The 18,910-nt window shown below is 35.8% G+C and overlaps 1 protein-coding gene across 3 annotated transcripts; it reads left to right on the top strand.

Moving 5' to 3' along the window:
- Positions 1–1,394: 1,394 nt before the first annotated feature.
- Positions 1,395–17,440, top strand: LOC116302456 (QRFP-like peptide receptor). Of its 3 annotated transcripts, none has more exons than XM_031711745.1 (2): positions 1,395–1,555; positions 14,215–17,440. In XM_031711745.1, the coding sequence occupies exon 2, from the start codon at positions 15,003–15,005 to the stop codon at positions 16,122–16,124; it is 1,122 nt and encodes a 373-aa protein (XP_031567605.1). In that variant the 5' UTR covers positions 1,395–1,555; positions 14,215–15,002; the 3' UTR covers positions 16,125–17,440. The 3 variants fall into 3 exon arrangements, with proteins under 3 accessions (XP_031567605.1, XP_031567606.1, XP_031567607.1); XM_031711746.1 differs by lacking the exon at positions 1,395–1,555 and adding an exon at positions 9,763–9,819; XM_031711747.2 differs by lacking the exon at positions 1,395–1,555 and adding an exon at positions 10,690–10,848.
- Positions 17,441–18,910: the final 1,470 nt, after the last annotated feature.

Genomic DNA, 18,910 nt, shown 5'->3' with positions numbered 1-18,910 from the left:
CTATTTTCTTTTATTATGTAGACGAAGTGGCAAATATTTTCTTTGAATAGGTTCTATTCACGGTACTATTGAAATCAGTGGAGTGGTAAAACAGAGCCCACCTTTTAATTCTGTACCGCGCGTGATAGATTTTTCTGTACCACGTGATCACTTTTAAACGAAATGATTGGCCAGCAGCGATGATCACATGGTACAAAACAAATCCAGCTTAGAGAGAATTCCAAACGGACATGTATTTTACTACGTACTCTAGTGATTTTTATATAGACTGATGGCTATGACAGTTTTCGTATTATAATTAGAATATAGAATGCAGTGCTAGTGCGTGTTGAGAAAACCCCACAGAAAAAGCACTTACAGAAAGTGGTCTTTGTAAAAGTATAACGCGGTTGCTAAGGGAACAAGCAGCTTCAAACTAATCATCAAATCAGGACAGATGTTTTTTCTGTACGCTTCGCGATATAATTTTATTGTTTTCCAGTAAATATGAGATTTTTTTTTTTTTTTTTCCTGGTACATAAAAACTCGGTTTTGATTTTTTTAACAATGGCATCTTTTTCTGATGTTTTCTCCCGTTACTGATAAACGACCGGCAAAAGAACGACACTCAAGGAAATAATGGTAGGTTCTTGTCGGGAATGGGAAAACTGTTGGTGAGAACTATTCAGGTTTGCAGCTGAACAAAACCAGACAGCAATTACTGAGATCGAACGCCGATAGATAGATAGAAACTTGAAACAACCTCTAGGCTTTTTTAAGTCAGAGCATGGCTAACTCACAGATGGAACCCTGAAACAACCTCTCGGCTGATCTAAGTCAGGACACGGCTAACTCACAGATCGAACCCTGAAACAACCTCTGGGCTGATCTAAGTCAGGGCACGGCTAACTCACAGATCAAACCCTGAAGCAACCTCTGGGCTTATCTAAGTCAGGGCATGGCTAACTCACAGATCAAACCTTGAAACAACCTCTGGGCTGATCAAAGTCAGGGCACATCTAGCTCACAGATCAAACCCTGAAACAGCCTCTGGGCTGATCAAACGGTCAGGACATGGATAACTCACAGATAAACCCCTCAACCATCCTTAGGGATGATCCAAGTCACGATTTGAACTTTGGCTTGTTAGGGTATCGCGGAGAGAGGAAAATTATTTAACCAACAAATGAGTGGGGGAAAAAGATGAGATCCAAAACCTGTTTCCTGGATGGTGTACGTTTCACTGCATTATGATTGGTTCAGAGCGAGATCATTTAAAACCTACTCTACGGCGCTAAGTATTTGTGATATTAATCCTATAATGATGATTTATTTTACACAAAACGTGATCCTTTGATTATGTAGTAAGAAGTATAAGGAAAAAAGAAATTACTAGATTGGAGAGAACTAAGTAAAAGGATTATAAAAGCAGGGCTGGGAGTTAGGCAATATTGGTTGTCTTTATGATCAATGCACGGATTTCATTCTGTGGTTCGACGTCGAAGTTACGTGCAAGTGAGCTAAAATAACTTTAAAAAGGTGACTGAGTTCGACTTCAAGGAGCAATCGGTTTTCAGTAAGTCAAGTCTTTTTCTTTTTCTTTTATTGTAAAATTATCAGGCTCCAGCTTAATATGGGGCTTGTAAAAGATATATTATGAATGAAACGAAAAGGTATCAAACATTCAAGTTAACGAGTCCATGAAAGGAAAAAAATCCGCAATGGTGCAATGATATGTCGAATATGAAGAATTTTTTTGATCTTGCGGCCGATCAGTTTTTTAAAAATAAAAGCTGGATGCCGAAAAAAAAAAAACACTCGAATTTAACAGATTGTTATGTAGATATCAAACCGCCAGATCAGTGTTCTGGATCTACGTTTCTTGACACCATTGACTACACGTTTCATCACAGTTCCATCCTACATTATAGTGGGTTATTTAAGGATTCAGATCGAATTAAGACTAAAAGGCTTTAGATAAATTACGTTTTTTTATGGGGGGGGAGGAGACCTGATTGCTTGTAGCCCTCCTCCATTCATTCAGTAAGAAACTTATGCCCTTATATTAAGTCAACAAGGAAACAGCTTTTTTTTAACTGATCCCCTTTAAGCCCCAGACCTTCCCCCCAAAAACGTGTGTACCTTCCTTTATCTACTAACTTCTAACCCTGATAATAATAATAATAATATATAATAATAACAATAATAATAATAACAATAATGATAATAATAATAATAATAACAATAATGGTAATAATAATAAATTTACTTTATTTCACGAGGGTGGCACCCAATAGCACAAGGCTAATAAACTTGCGGCCCTCAATAACTCTGCTATATTTACAAATATAAACAATAAAATAAATATATATATATATAGATAGTAAAAAAGGCAAAAAAACTAAGTAAATATGTATATAAATTATCTAATTACTAAGTTCTATCTAGATAATTTAAAAATCATCTTAGAGAGAAAAATAAAATCAAGAAATAGATGGAATATTAAGAACCAAATACTTAAACTACTAGGCACTAAGCATTATTATGCGCTCAATCATTTTCCTCAGTTCCAATAAAGTCTTTCCGTCAGATTCTAAAAGAGCAAAGTTTAACACGTTTTTTGCTTTTCTAAAGGCGACGACCGTATCTCTTACAGGCAATTACGTACAAACGTTAATGAATTAAGAACCAGCCATTAATCAATTTGCTTTACGGTAGCATCCGTTACGATACCATGACACAAGATTCTTATTACTGTTTAGCAGGCGTTTAAGAATATAGGCTTACGGTATTAGGTATGGCTCATGTGTAATTACTTATGTGTACTATTAGTAACATGGGTGACCAAATTGATACTACCAATATTAAACCTTTTTGTGCACTTTACTGTGGTTTTCGATATTCTGCAAAGACATTTCAACGCTTTTTGTGAAACTGTTTTTTCACTGGCGCCAGTCAAAAATACTGATGAAAGGTACCGACGACTGATTATTTTTGATTGACGGCAGCGAAAAAAGAAAAAAAAATTTTGGGGTGTAGCTTTCAACTACCGAGTTCGCAGAATATCGAAAACCGCATTAACTCCTTTTTTTATTTCGTGAGCCAAAAAAGGAATCCTTGTTCTTTCTACAAAGGCGCTATTGTTTGTTAAAGTTGTTAGGGTGATCTCGAATAAGACAAGGTCTTAGGGTAATTAATGGCATGCAGTTAGTGTATCATGCTCATGTTAAATAGTAATTACATAGGACCGTTAATATTTTCAAAAAATAAATACATTGAAAGAAAACACATTTGCTCAATATATCGGCATTAATAAAGCATGTATCCTGCGCAAAAAGATACACTATTGTGTTGCACTGTCTTCAGGAGTATCGCATTCGATCGTGGGAAACTTGTAATAGAGCGCACGGAGTTAGGAAAAAATAAATAAAACAAAAAGGTGTAAGGTCTATTAACGAACATATATACAAGTCGTAAAAGCCTTGAAGCTCTTTAGCACGCATCATTTCCTGACCGAATTCAGTGGAGATGAAAACGAAAGCGCCAAAGTGATAATTTTGAAGAAAAAACAACAACATCTAAGTGAACGAAAGGAAACAATTATGCGAGTGATCTGGAGTTTCGGAAAGCGAATATTGTTCACTTTTTCTTTCTTTCTTCTTTCTTTCTTTCTTTCTTTCTTTCTTTCTTTCTTTCTTTCTTTCTTTCTTTCTTTCTTTCTTTCTTCCTTTCTTCCTTTCTCTTTTTCTTTCCTTCTTTCTCTTTTTTTCCCTTTCTTTCTTTCAGTTTTTCTTTCTTTTTTCTTCCTTTCCTTCTTTTTTCCTTTTTTCATTGTCTTCATTTCTCAATTTGTGACCTTTATTAAATGACTACCCAACGGTCTTGTTGTTTAACGTGTTATAGTCATAAAATCTCTTTACTCAATGCCATGAATAGTTTAAGAGAGAATTATTTTCGTATTCAAGCGGTGAGCGCCAAAAACTATTTTCTTGAAGAAAGGCTGTTGTACAAGGCTAAAATCTTGTTATTCGGAAAGTTTAACTTATTTGGAATTGGAGATGACCGATGAAAGTGGAATCAAAATGTTAACCCAAAGCAAAAATTTTATTCGATAATGAGGTTTAGGCCTTCATTTGCTTATTCCCCATACATTTTCTATAAAAAAAAGCCTGACAAAGCTACATTCTAACACAAATGAAACAAAACATCTTTGTACAATTGAAAATACCGCTTCAAACAAGCATTTTATCATAGTACATCAGTTTCTAACTGTTTAAAAAATGTTTTCAGTGTGAACCCAAAACGAAAATTGGGATCAAAACTCATACGAAGATCTAGTTTCTGTCGCTTTTTGCCATTATTGCTCGTTGTTGAAAACAATTTTCCTCTTAATATCTAAAGCTTAGAAACGGCAACAACCTTCATAAGAACAGCAACCAAAAAAAAAATAACATTTATTTATGAGTTTCTTACAATCAACCAACTTATCTTAAGGTCTCATACTTTTTGTCAGGTTGGTTAATAATATGGCTTTTATCAGGCATTTTTCTTAATTGCTTAGCTTTACTTCGCTCTTGTGTACATACAATCACTAGTATGTTGTTAAAGCATTTAGTGTTTGAATTCACGAAGAGATGTGTAAATATTTAAGTAATTGTCACATTCATGTACATTATATACGTCTTGTGTTCTCGCGGAAATTTAAAGAAAGAATTGAAAGAGAGAGAGAAAGAAAGAGAGAAAGAAAGAAAGAAAGAAAGAAAGAAAGAAGGAAAGAGAGAGAGAGAGAGAGAGAGAGAGAGAGAGAGAGAGAGAGAGAGAGAGAGAGAGAGAGAGAGAGAGAGAAATAGAGAGAGAGAGAGAAAGAAATTTAAAAAAAAAAAAAAAAAAAAAAAAAAAAAAAAAAAAACATGAAGAAAAAATAAACGAAAAAGGAAGGAAAGAAGGATCAGAATATAATATTTAACAGTCTGCATCAGTGAGTTTAATCAATGCATGAAAACAAAGCCTTTTAGTAAAACCCTTCAGCTGAATAAATAAAAATACGAATCCTCTTGAATATAAAGAGCTACAGACCCTTGCAAATCATGATATATCAGTAATCTTCCACTTGGTTAAAAAATAAATAAAGAAAATGTCTTTTATTATCAATGAAAATGATGATTATGAAAAAATAACAAAGAAAAACGAATGTTTTGAAGATAATGCAATGATCCGATCAAAAACAACAAGAGCGCCTTTCGACATGATTTTTTTCTCTTACGAAAGTAAAAAAAAAGGTAAATATAGAAAAGAGATCAAACAGAATCCCTGGACATCGATTCTTTGTAAGAAAATCAGGCATATCAGAAACCATTTCCTGACTAAAAGTGTAAAGTGACATTATTTTTCAAAACAAATCACTGCTATGCATTTAGCTTAGCTTTCAGCCAAGATATTAATCCTCACAAATATCAAGTAGTTTTTCTTATCTGAACTGATCCGTTGTCTCCGCCACTACAGGGATGGATGTTTCGTTTAAAATAAAGATACTTATAAGACAATGTTTTCAGAAAGTTGTTCGTTATATGACGCGGATCAAAAATAATGCAGTGGTAAAGCTGAGTGCCCGTGAGAGAGATATACTTTTTATCATCGACTTGACGAGACTAAAAACTTTTTTTTTAACTGTCGGAACTAGATAAGTTGTAGATATTCGTTACTGAGAATAGCGGTGAATGTTTTATACGCGGTTTTATAAACATACTGTATGTTTTTTTTCTTTTCTTTCTTTTTTTTTTTTTTCTTCTTTTTTTTTTCTCTTTTTATTTAATTTATTTAATTTTATTTTCTCTTCTCTCCATCACTCTTTGTTTTGTTCAAACTTTTTTTGCTTCATATATTATAGAACTTTTGATACTGATTGGAATGGGATTTTTGGGATCTTTTGAAGTCAGTTGCTTTTGTAAATGTTAGTAAAAAAAACTAATTTTTGGACAGGGACGGCATTTGAAAGGCCCTTGAATTTTCGTTTTCAGAAAACTCGAGCAGCTAGAGTTTAGTTGAAAAGCCAGCATTTTTATTATTTTTCGAATGAAACTTCCTATTTATCTTATTCATCATGTACTCTTTTTTTATTGGCACTACTTGCATCATATTTATCAAAATGAAACTTCAATTTAAAAAACTTGACACTCGAAGGACAAACACCAAACTCTACTTTGAAGCGACGACGCGATACGATCTTTCGTCAGCAGATTATTGAAATGGCTTTCTAGCGAGTTTTACGGTATTATTATTATCATCATCATCATCATCATCATCATTGTTGTTGTTGTTGTTGTTGTTGTTGTTGTTGTTGTTATTACGTCTAATTGGGCCAATTTTTCCTTGGTCGCTGAAGTGAATTCTGGAAAAGTATTTTGCCTTCGCCAAATTAAAATAGGTTTTGGTGGACGTCAATCAAAGTGTTTCCATGGCGTGCATTTGTCACGTGCTTTAACTACTCTTCCCAGTAGACCGAGGCAGTTGTGATTTTTTTAATCGCCTTCGTAGCGTCTGTTATGTTATCCAGAAGTACATTTCAAACTAGCCACGTGATGCCAAAGTTGTACCACGAGGACAAGTTTTTTACACCACGTGATCAAAACTTGACTGAATTTGGATCACATGGTGTAAAAAACATGTCCACGTGGTGCAACCTTGGCATCACGTGGTCGATTTGAAATGTCCTTGTGGATAACATAACAGACGCTACGAAGGCGATTAAATAAATCACAACTTCCTCGGTCTAATGGGAAGTTTTCATGGAAGCAGTTTGATTGGCTTCCGCTAAAATCTACTTTGGGTGCGAAGACAAATAATACCATTTTTCACGTGTTATTGAAAAGGATGGTAAAATGGATTTCTTAACTGCAGACTAATGCCTCAAATTCAGTGCAACATCGATACAAAAACCTAAATCAATCCATTTTCTACTGCACTTTTGGAATGGCCATTCTCTAATCTTCTTCTTTTGCCGCGGAATCGGTGAATAAAAAATACGTATGGTGTATATACCTCTTGCAGCACTTTGGAATGCAGCTTAATATGGGGGACATAAAAATAGGTTCCAACTCTCAGGAGATTGGAATTCTTTTGCTTTGTCCCCCAGATTGAGCTGCTTTAACGTCTCATGCAAGGCCGAGACTATAGAAAACTGAAAAACGGTACACTCATCCAAATGAAACACCAAATTTTGTTAACCGGAAGTCCTCAAGTAACTTCTAGAAAGTTATATCACTAGCAGAGACAATAATCAAGGCTTGGGTGGCTTTGGGGGCTTCCTGGAAACACATTCTTAATAGTTTCCATACTTTATTAATTTCATCTACTAAGGCTTTTAGAAAAATGGCATTCAGCAATTGACGATTTCCGAGATGAGCGAGCGCTTTCATAAATATCGCAAACTCAAAAAAGAAAACGATGAGTGTTCAAAAGAAAACTTTGACTGAAACCATATAGCGTTATAGGCGGTTTATAAAACCCTTGAAGAAAAGATTTGGTCTGATGTGAGCTGTATTTTTAAAAAACTTTATAAACCTGCTTCCGAACTAGAAGAAACTCTTTAAACTATTCCCCTGATTAACATTATCAAGTTTCGTATCTCTTTTCCATAGCGCGCTAAAAAGTTTGTTCGAAAAATGCCTCGTTTTCGAATTTGAGCACGCGATACTTTTTTGACGGAACGGAGCCTATTTTGGAAAATATCTATTGGAAAGTAAAATGAAAAGGTTTGTATACAAATGCCGAACAATTTATTCAACAAATTATTTTCATAAATTAAGATAAAGAACTATTATTTATTGTTGTTTCTGCTCGCTCGCTTGTTTGCTTGCTTGCTTGCTCACTCGCTCGCTTGCTTGCTTGCTTGCTTGCTTCGTGCCTCGTCTTCCGCTAGTTCACAAATTTATTCGTTTGCTTTGTTCATCCATTCTATGAAGGGGTTCACCTTTTTTAGTCTCCCACGATTATTTTTAAGTATTCCAATTTCTCTTCTTAGGCCATTTTCTCTTGTTTTTAGATTCAATGATTCATTTACTATATTACACAAGGTTACTCTTACGTCTAAATATGTCTAAAAACTAAAAACTAATTTAGCTCTTTGTGCTATCGAATAGATAAGAAAAACACAGACGGTTGGCGCTCCATCGACTTAAAAACGCCCTTCAGAAATTGAACTTAAAAATGAAATAATAATTTGATTAAGTAAAAAAGGATTTTCGAAACCCCAGAAGCCAAGTGGGAAGAAGAATATTCACTGTCATCAATTAACACTTTTAAGTGCGAAAGCAAATACAATGTCACTTGCCGTGCTCAGGAACCGGTACTCGGACTTTGCTTTGAAAATTGAGGTGCTTATATATATACTTTTATGAATTATGAGAAAAATCGGTACTTTGAATATAATCAATTGAGTGGAATTAATAGGCTCTCTTCTCTTCTCTTCTCTTCCCTGAAGAAAAGTATTTTTATATTTATTTAAAGAACTTTAAAGTTTCGGTTTGTATTGAATCACTAACTTGTAGAATACATATTTCCTCTTCAAAAGCTATCCGCAGTTGAACTTTCGATGCTACCCATCGACTAGTCAAAATTAAGACATTGCTCTTGGATTTCCTTACGAGTGTACTGACTTTTAAACGAATTATGTACTTGGTTTGTTTAGCTAACTTTCTAAACACGAGCAAAATATCATTTTTCTAACTTGATTGAAGCTTTTCTTGCCGCTGTTGAAAGAGCTAACTAAATAAATCGATCTAAATGTTCTTCTTAAAAGCAGTGGATTTGTATGGAAATCCGAGAACAATGTCCGAACTTGACACGTGACGCCTAGCGCCGAAAAGGTGAATTAACGGAAATAAAGAGTTAGTAATGTTTTAAGCATTAGTATAATGGTCCAATCTCCTTCAATAAGTTAAAGAATACAACACCAATTAACTCACCAATATGGCAGGAACTAATATAGCTCCTATATATTGACATTGAATTCTCGATCCCTCGTTTTGAAACACCGACGACGACATTTGAAAAAAGAGTGGGTTAAAGTGTTATTAAAAACTAGAAATGTGGGTTTTCAAGTTTAAACTAAAGCCAGCCCATAAAAACACTAACGTAAAAAGAAAGCAGGTAAATAGAAGACAAAATTAAATTCAACCTTAACTGATTCCGCAAAGTCATAGTTATGACTAAATATTCAGGGTTATTTGAATGAAACAAGCGAACAGAATACGAGAAATATTTACAGTAATATTTAGAAATAACTTTTCCTAACACGTAGGCGCCATGTTTGGGTACCAAAATGTTTTTTTTTTTCCCAACGAAATTTTAACTTACGTGTGGATAAAATAAAATAGCTTATCCGGGTTATTACAACTGCCTTTGTGTATCCATGATGGCGTCATTTATTTTACTACCACTTCCAAAATGCTTCGCGAATTTTCTTTTTTGTCTAAGCCAAAATTGTATTTTCTCATGAAAATACTTAGTTAATTTGTACTGATTAACTGAACAAAATAGCGTGCATGGGATTTGGTAGTTGTATAGTTAATGACGCCATAACGCAAGTTTTGTATTTAATGCGAGATGAGAGTTAAGATGAAGCTGTTTCCCAGTAATCACGGAAGACCCTATTAATCAAAGATTTACTTTTTATTATTTGTTAAGTAATCTAAATTACACCTTAAGGGGCAGAGTTTTGGTAGCGTACGTAATCACATGACGTCATAAGGGCTCTGAATGATCTTATAGTTTCACTGCAGTAGTGCCTCATTTGTGATTAAGCCCATCATTCAGCCGCTAATCTGAAGTCAAACCAATAAGGTAAGCAAAAGTGAAACTTTCCCATTACCAGTCTATGTTCCCTCACTGTAACCGGGGAAAGTATGAATTGTTCTAATGAATAACACAGTTTTGGATTTTATCGTTTTATAAATTCTCTAAATTCAAAAAAGATCGATTAAATTCCGGAGAAAGGATTGAATCTTTTTTCGAGGATTACTTAGAAAACTAGATAAACAGATTGCTTTAAATCGATATTCATGTTTTTTTAATAGTCATCCTCGGCATTAAGGGAAGGTACATGGTGTTAGAGGACATTTACTGCTAACCTTTAGCGATCAGGCCCAGAAATGCCTCCGCAAACATGAAAGAAACTCAGCATCAATGAAATTCAAAATGGCGGCTCTTCCAGCAACAACTTCGACACCTTGCTAAATGTGGAAAGTTTGACGGAAAATGCCTGACGTCGAATCGCAGGTTTGCGGTACCTAGCAAGAACGTCGACTTGCTAAAGTCTTTACTTTTGTTGCTGTGTAGCCTAAAGACCTTTAGCACGATGTTCTTGCTAGGTACAGCAAACCGGGTCAAACTGCAGTTCGACGTCAGGCGTTTCCGTCAAATTTTTGACAATAGAGATTTTTAGATTTATGTTCACGGCAAACGTGAAACGTCAGTTGACCAGTAAAAAATTCTCTTAGGTTACTGAAAAAGAATCGCAAAAAAGTCCAAGTAGTAGAAAAACAAAAGAGTATTTGCGCTTGGTGAGAAGGTTTGTAAAAGGTAAAGTAAAATACAGGAAAACTATGAAAACGTGGTCACGTTTGCCGTTTGCGGAGAGAAAAAAATGTCAATCTAAAACTCTCTAATAAAATTTTAAGACCATGACAGCGAGAAACATTTCCTATTCATTCGAAAATTGAAAGCTATTTTATTTGTATATTTTATTGCGACCTATGGAATCAAAAATCATCACATTGGCAGTTGAGATGGGGGACGCTTGATGCTAGTTTAATACTGAGTAATGATGACAAATCCCGGCTAATAATGATCGACGACCATTTCCCTTGAAAGGTATTTTGCTTCGTTATCGTTACTAGTTGTTTTTTACCCTGCTAATTTACCCTTTTTACTGATGTGTTTCCCCGTACTCGGTGTGTCTATTTGAGTAGAGTTGTTTGTTGGTTCTCTCCTGTACTTCAAGAGCTTCTTCCTTCCGCAAAAATCAACATTTCTGTATTGACCGTAAGTCCTATAATAGGAATTTCAATAGCCGAAAATTACTCTTTAGAAATGCCACTATTAAATTCATTTTATTTTATGTTTTTATTTTATTTTGAATCTTAATCTCTTTTTGGTGTCATTTTATGCGAACTGATGTCCAACCTCCGGGTATTCAGTACGTGATAGTGTATATGCGAAAAGATAAGTAAAGAAGTAGATTTAATTTATATTACGTTATCTGACATTCTCGAGCACTTCACATGTGAATTAACTTTTAGTTACATTTAATGAAAATATTTCGTGATACTTCCCGAAAAGCGAGTAAATAGGAAGTCTTTAGTAAAAATGGCAAAAGCTTCCGTCGAGGCTCGAGGCAATATTTCGTTGGATTTAACTTAAGATTGAAGTCTTCTTTCCCCCCCATTTTTTGTTATATCAGTCAACAAGGCGGCAATGATATTTGCCTTATTACATCCTATCTGAAATGAGGTTACAAATACAGTCTTAATGAACGTGGTTATAAAACTAGTTTCATATGTATTTGTTAATTAATTTTTTGCTGGATACGGCAAAACGTCAAACATAAATTGGTATCATTAAAATCAATTGATTGATGAAACATCTGCGTACAATCCCTCCAAGTCCTCTCCAAATCTTAACAGAATTACAGAGTTAGTCTTGCTATCTCTAGGTGTCTTTGCTCCTTTCCTCTCTCCCTCCCTCTCGCTTTGCGCCTCCCTCCCTCCCTCCGAGCTAACTCTCACTCTTTCTTTCTCCCACCCCCTCGCCAAATTTTCACTTTTTTAACATATTATTCATACTCTATCTGCATTCTTTCAAACTACTAACAAACACAATTTCTTGAGAACGGCTATCTACTGAACGCCTGGAGCCTACTCGAATCACAGACTAAAAGGCCTCTCTTAAAAACATTGATAAAACACATAGATTTAATTGCTTCTTAATAGCCTTAAGGTGGCTCCATATAGTTCTTGTTCGCGCGCGCCAGATTGTGCACGAGCATGCGCAGTACCAGAACTTGAAGAAGTCTTATTTTTATGACGTCACGAAAAGTCGGTTGCATAAGTTATTTAAAAATAATAATAACTCGAAAACTACGTGGTCAAATATCTTTAAATTCCTATAGTTTTTCTTCGTAGATTGATAAGGCGACTGAAGCAACATAAAAAATATCTTGACTACAGAAAACTTTTTATCTTGAAAATCGATATTTCTTTAATATCTTGGTTTCTGTAGTCACAATTTTAATAAAACGCTTTCATATAATAGGTAACAAAACAAACTTTCCTATTACACAATCTAAAAAAGATTGACCACGGGAAACTCGAGATTTTAACTTTTTAATGGCAAAAAGGGTCCGTTTTGTGGCTGATGTGTCGCTGCTATGGTAACTATTCACGTGATCATTTTCACGAAAAATGATTCCTAAACTCATAGTCTTTAATATGGTTAACGTATCAGATATCAAGATATAGATCTGTATATTTGCTATAAAATGATTTCTAGTTCCATTCTGTTCTAAAGCCCGAAACTATATGAAGCCACCTTAAGAAGGACACTACAAATGTTCCTGAGTTTTTTAAAAACCAAATTGCCATGGCTAAAGATTTAAGAACAGTTAATAAAGATAGCTGATGAATTTGGAGTGAATAACTGTTTGTCATACTCCGATGTTGAGCAATTGTACCTAGTACAAATATACACCGCTTTTGGCTTAACTTGGACCGATGGATTATGACATCTTGTCATTCGTTTGTCTTAAGCGTTTTACAGGCTTTATTATGGCTGAAGGCAAGATATATAATCAAGGGAATTACAAAATACAAAAGGACACACGTATGAACAGATTAAAGCATTTTATTTTATGGTTTGTAAACTGATACTAGCACATGGTATTTCCATCCATCCATCTATCCATCCATCCATCCCTCCCTCCCTCCCTCCCTCCCTCCCTCCCTCCCTCCCTCCCTCCCTCCCTCCCTCCCTCCCTCCATCCATCCATCCATCCATCCATCCATCCATCCATCCATCCAAATAAATCCCAACCTTATAGAAGCCCCAAGAGGAATTAATCTTTTATTTTCTTTCGTGATGTAAAATGCCGGAAGCAATGTCTGGAACTTTATATTGAAAAACGTTTTTTAAAGCATATATTTTCTGTTATCAAACACGAGCACGCTATTTAGTGATAACATTTACTCGTCGCGTCATGCAGCCTTAAATTTAAAATAAATACTGGCAATAGTAAAGTGAAACCTTCTAGTAGGACTGATGGCGACGCCTTAAGATGATAATCATAATATTGCCTTCATAGCTTAAATGATCTCTGATATGTGGAGTCACCGTATAACGGAGTTCTTTTAAAGATGTGTTGTCGAAAATACAAAATTCAAACGCCAACAGCCATTTAGAATTAAACCAAGGCTGTTATTGTCTTTTTGGTTTGAAGGCTAATAGCTTTATATGCCGCAGTCTGTGCTTAGGAAAAAATATAATTGTAAGATCCGAAAAGTCAGTATAAAACCGGTTAAATATAAATAAAACATAAACATCACCACCATCAACAATCATTGTCGTTAGAATTAAAAACTATTAACACAAATTACATGGCATATAAGTCTGTTATAGTATATTTATTAATTATATTAATCCTACATAAAATATTGATATCATATATTATCATATGACCCGTATCTGCTCGGGCGCGTGCTCTTAGAAAAACCTTCGGGAAAATGGCGCGAGCAGGGCCGTACGGCTTTGAGCGAGGAGGGCCCGTCCGTACGGCCCTGCTCGAATCCGCGCGCTTTCTCTTTTTTAGCTTTTATTTACTATTTCTTCCTTTTATTTTTTTATTATTTTTTTCGTGAGGGTCATAAGATAAAATGCTTATTGACTGAGTTAGGTCAGGCCGTACGGGAAAATATTTGGCTCTCTGTCATTTGTACGGCATCACCTCGAGCCAAATATTTTCCCGTACGGCCCGACCTAACTCAGTCAATAAGTACATAATATGTTGACGTTAGCCATTTCGTTCGGTCGTCTTGTCGGATTTTATTAACTTGTTCATTGTTTATTCTATCTTTTTTGTTAATTTCTTTGTTATTCTATTGGCTGGGTTCAGTGTGTAGATGCATGCGATACTTCCTTTATTGCAATTGCTTAATAAATCTGCTTAATCCTTGTTTTTTCCTTCAGTTCAGGCTTTGATGGTTCATTGAGAAACACACTTTGACAGAACCAAAGTCTACTACCGGTTACAAGAACACAGTATCTTCTTGTGTAGAAAATACATACCAAGTTAGAAGGATTAGTAAGAATCGATTTGACATGAGCCTTGCTGAATGTAACGTGCAGTCTGATGGATGAATAACGTGTTTTATGGACTAAGAAAACAGAATTCTCAAGAACAACTACGAAGAGCCAGGAAGATCCAAGGAAGAGACAAGCAGCAAAGTTTTATTTAAACAGAGTGGACTAGCAAAACTACTTAACCAAATTGACGACTGTGATGCCAGCTGAAGGATAAAGAAGGACTAGCCAGCACTTGCAATAGAAATAAAACGAGAAGTGATTCACAAGTATAAAAGGATCACAATCCACAGAATTTCAGGAAAGATAATATATAGAACCTTCAATTAGATTTCATTCACTAGTTATATCTCAAGGAACAATCTCGAAGACATCAAAGTTTAAGGAGACCATAGCCCAAAGGTGGTACGTACATTAAGGTGTATCACAGTTCTTTACTTACTTATACAGAGGCTAATCATTGGGATTGTGGCACGTTGAAAAATTAATTAGTTAATTAATTACATAGTTAATGAGAGTATATAGTTATTAGGTACGTCGAGGCACATTTTTGAGGGACACGTCCACAGAGGTACGACAAGGTACATCACTGGGTGGGTACATCCAGGTACGTCAAGGCATATTCTTAAGTTACATATAAATCTATTAGTTCTGTTTGAATTAGGCCTAGAATAATGTCAAACAACACAACCTACAATGATCAGTTATGCACGCTTTATCTCTTAAACTCCGCTACTTCAGAAATCGTCATGACCGTAGCGCTAGGCGTTCTGGGTATTTTCTCTCTCGCGGGTAATGCGCTAGTTCTAGCCGTGTTATATAGGAACCGAGAAATGCGTACGATCACAAATCTCTTCATTGCAAATATGGCCGTATCGGACTTGATATTTCCACTAGTTGTTATTCCAAAAGAAATCGCATTTATACATTCCGATCATTTTTGGCTTATCAAAGGCGATTTTGGGTCGTTTCTTTGCAAGCTCGTTCACTTCTTGCAAGACCTTTCCACATCCATTTCGATCCTTAGTCACGTGGCTATTTCTATCGAGCGATTCTATGCAGTCGTTTTCCCTCTAAAGGCTAGGAGATCCAGTGTCGGATGGCGCACGGTTGCAGTGGTGATGACCTGGGTGGTTGCCATGGGATATAATGCTCCGTACTTTTATTCGTTCAGGCTTGTGTTAATTTCAAAGGAGGAAAGGACGTTTAGGTGCATTCTTCAGTGGGAGCCAGCATTCGATGACACAAATGAGGCCCAAAAGAGATTCTATATGTTTTCTTTCGTGTCCCACTACGCAATACCTCTGGTCGTCATTACCGTACTGTATTCATATATTCTTTACAAGATCAAAGCGAGGCAGGTCGTAGGAAACGATTACGCTAATAGATCGGTTCGCGATAACACTCAGAACAAACGCATCGTTCGGTTGGCGATCAGCATCGTCTTATTATTTGCGATCTCTTGGGCCCCACTTCACATCTTTCTCTTCATTCATATTTATAAATGGAACTGGAGCATACCGTGTGGTCTCGAGAACCTAGCGTTTAGTACTTTCTATCTTGCATGGTTGAGTAGCTTCACCAATCCATTGATTTACTTCATATTTAGCGAGAATTATCGGAACGGATTGAAAAATCTTTTCGGGGGATGTTTTGTGATTCACCCTCGTATTTTTCCGGGAATCAGCAATGTAGTAGGAATTGAGACAACTGAGTCGACGTTCTTAGAACATCGAGGAGCTAGAGTCTTGCGACATGAACGAAACGCCGCAACTAACGAGGAAACTGTCACATAAATAAAATTTAAAAAAATAAGAAATAGCTATATCTTGCAGTGATTATTAGACAAAAGGCAGCAAGATATGAAGTTGTAGAGGTGTAGTGTACATAAAGCAGTTTCCGTGTATATGACTGTGAAAAGCTCACGGCACGCACACGGTCGTGACACGGCAAGGGATACACCAGACCTATCACATTGCTCGAGAATTTACTCTCCATCCAATCAAATACCCGGCGGAACACGGCAAGAGCACGGCGCGGCTATGGACACGGTACTGCCAGACCAATCACATTGCGAAAGAAAAAAATCAGCCAATTAAAATTAGAGAAAGTATCGCGGTCACGACATGCAATGCTTTAAAATGCTGGGAAGGTAACAGAAATCGGTACAGCGCGTTTTGTTCATTTTATACAAATGCTGATTTTACTTAATAGCAAGTCTTTGACCCTTTATTTGTTCCAATACAATATGCCTTAACAATAAGGACTCTTGGGACTTTTTCCCTTTTAGGACAATCAATTGTAAACTTTTGCAAAATGCCCATTACATGATCTCCTCATATCCAATGATGCCTTGAAAGGTTTCGTTATGACTCGACTGTTAAGACACGACTTTGTCTCTAAAGGGGAAGGGAGGTTTATTGGTGTCCACGATTAGTGTGCTACATGTGGCATGCTAGAAGTTTGACACGTTAATAAAGTTTATGTATGTATGTTAAAAGCTAGTGTAGGTAGTATCGTTTCAACTTAACATAATGTAAGAGCAAAAATGGTGAGAATCCGAACAGTTATGTTCAGAATTGTAGTTAGATTTAGCGTTAGATGGATGGAAGAAAAGAAAAACAAAATAACAAAAATACAAAAAAAATATTATAGCATATTGGTATAAACTGTAATCAAGTAGACAGTTGTAGCATGTAGTATACACCTAATTGGAAAAAACACCTTGTCGGGTTCGAGAAGATCATATCATCGAAGTTAAGACCGAAAAGGATTTTGGGTACTCCGAAATGTGTATCATATTTGCATATAGACATGTAAAAATGCACATTAGAGCAAAGTCGGCGACCGAGATTAACATGCCAAAGCCATTCTACAAAGATGTACGCTGGAGAGCTGTTTGGCTGCCCCTTCGGACTTAGCTTCGATGATAAAACCTTTTTTGGAACCCAACAACGTTTTTTTAATTAGGTGTATAGGCTTAGCTTGCTTTGAAAATTGGATGAAATTTTAAAAAATGTAAGAAAATCAAATATTGCTCGAAAAATTGTAGTTTAACGTACAATATAGTAGTTTATATGATTAATAAAATTATAACTAAGAACTGCATATTTGTAGAAGTACTAAAATATAATGTGCTTCTGAGAAAGTAATGGATTAATCATAATTATCTCAATGCGTCAATACTAAAAGATGCTAGATATTGATTATCTATTAGAAAATTATAGTGCTCGTTGTTTCTGTTCTAATCCAATTGCAAATATAAAACACAAGCTAAACTATATAAACAATTAACAAATTGTGCTAGTTTTAAAATCATTTATTGATTGACCTTCGTATTTAACACTGAATGCACTATAAATTTCAGTATACCAGGGTTCATTGATTAAGTTCAAATACTTGTAGAATGTTATAAGGGAAATTTGACAAAGCATCCATGCAGAACTCTCTCAAGAAAAAACAACAATACTTAGCCTGTGTTTCTCGGCGGTCTGCCGTGTTGCGATGAGGACGAATACGGCAGACCCCCAAGCAACGCAGACTATAGTTTACTTAACCAAAAAGATGCTTCAATCATGACCTAAGACTTAGATAGATTGTAAATTACACTGTATAATCATGCATGAAATATATTATTGCAAAAATGTTATTAAAATGTGAAACTTCTTTGAAACTCGTTGGGAGTATTCAATCCGTCTTTGACAACACGAGACGCCGTTTGTGGTTTTACATTTGCTTACCCCAGTCGCAAAGCTTTATGGGTATGCGAAAGTAGAGAATTTGGTCATATTCCATGTAAAATTTGGCATTTGCCACATTTCATTGGTTTTGAATTATCTGTCTGTGTCCTGACTACCTGTTGCTTGGTGCATTATATTTTTATTAGTTAACTTCCCACTTATATGCCGGCTTTGCGTGTCACTCACAAAGGTTTCAGCACAAGGCTACGTGATAGTTGATTCTTTTCTCGCCTGCTACGAATCACTGAGCATATTTATGCACACAGCCTCGCAATGGAAACGTTGTCAGGATGGCGCGGTGGTAGAACGCTAACCTCTTTGGTCCGGGGTACGAATCCCAGTCGCCCCATGTGAGCTGAGTTGGTTGGTTCTCTTTCTGACTCCGAGGGTTTTTCCGGTCCTCTGGTTTTTCCTCCCTCCTCTCAAATAACTCTAACTAATTCAAACTGGTTAGAGCTGTGCTCTGGGATCATACAGTACATAGACTGTATAGCGGCTGCTAGAGGCGCCTTCACATGCTTACAGTTGGAACTGGTGATAAGCATTGGCAAGTTTTTTTTTGGGACAAGCGAAGAATACCTTGGAAGTGGGTTCCTATATAAATCGTTTTCTTTTTCGTTGTGGTCTTTTAAATTAGGGGGTCCTATCGAATTTCTTCCAATGTTCTAATCTTATATAGATAATTTACTTATTAATGTTGAATGAAATATATATAAAAAAGAGTGTTTGCGATCTATCTATTTATCTCTTCCAGCCAAAATGGTTAGACAAAATGAGCTTATATTTATGTATGTTGCGGTGATGTTTGAGGAACAACCACTCCGATCCTAATAAGCTTAAAG

The sequence above is a fragment of the Actinia tenebrosa genome, unplaced genomic scaffold, assembly GCF_029948245.1.
Source record: "Actinia tenebrosa isolate PJP-AT-01 unplaced genomic scaffold, QUT_ActTen_1.0 PGA_scaffold16__25_contigs__length_10494907, whole genome shotgun sequence".
NCBI lineage: Eukaryota > Metazoa > Cnidaria > Anthozoa > Actiniaria > Actiniidae > Actinia > Actinia tenebrosa.
The sequence above is the reverse complement of the archived record's forward strand: the minus strand, read 5'-3'. Positions and strand labels throughout refer to the sequence as shown.

Bases quoted from the DNA above. Each gene is read 5' to 3' on its own strand.
- LOC116302456 (XM_031711745.1), top strand. From the start codon at position 15,003: ATGTCAAACAACACAACCTACAATGATCAGTTATGCACGCTTTATCTC.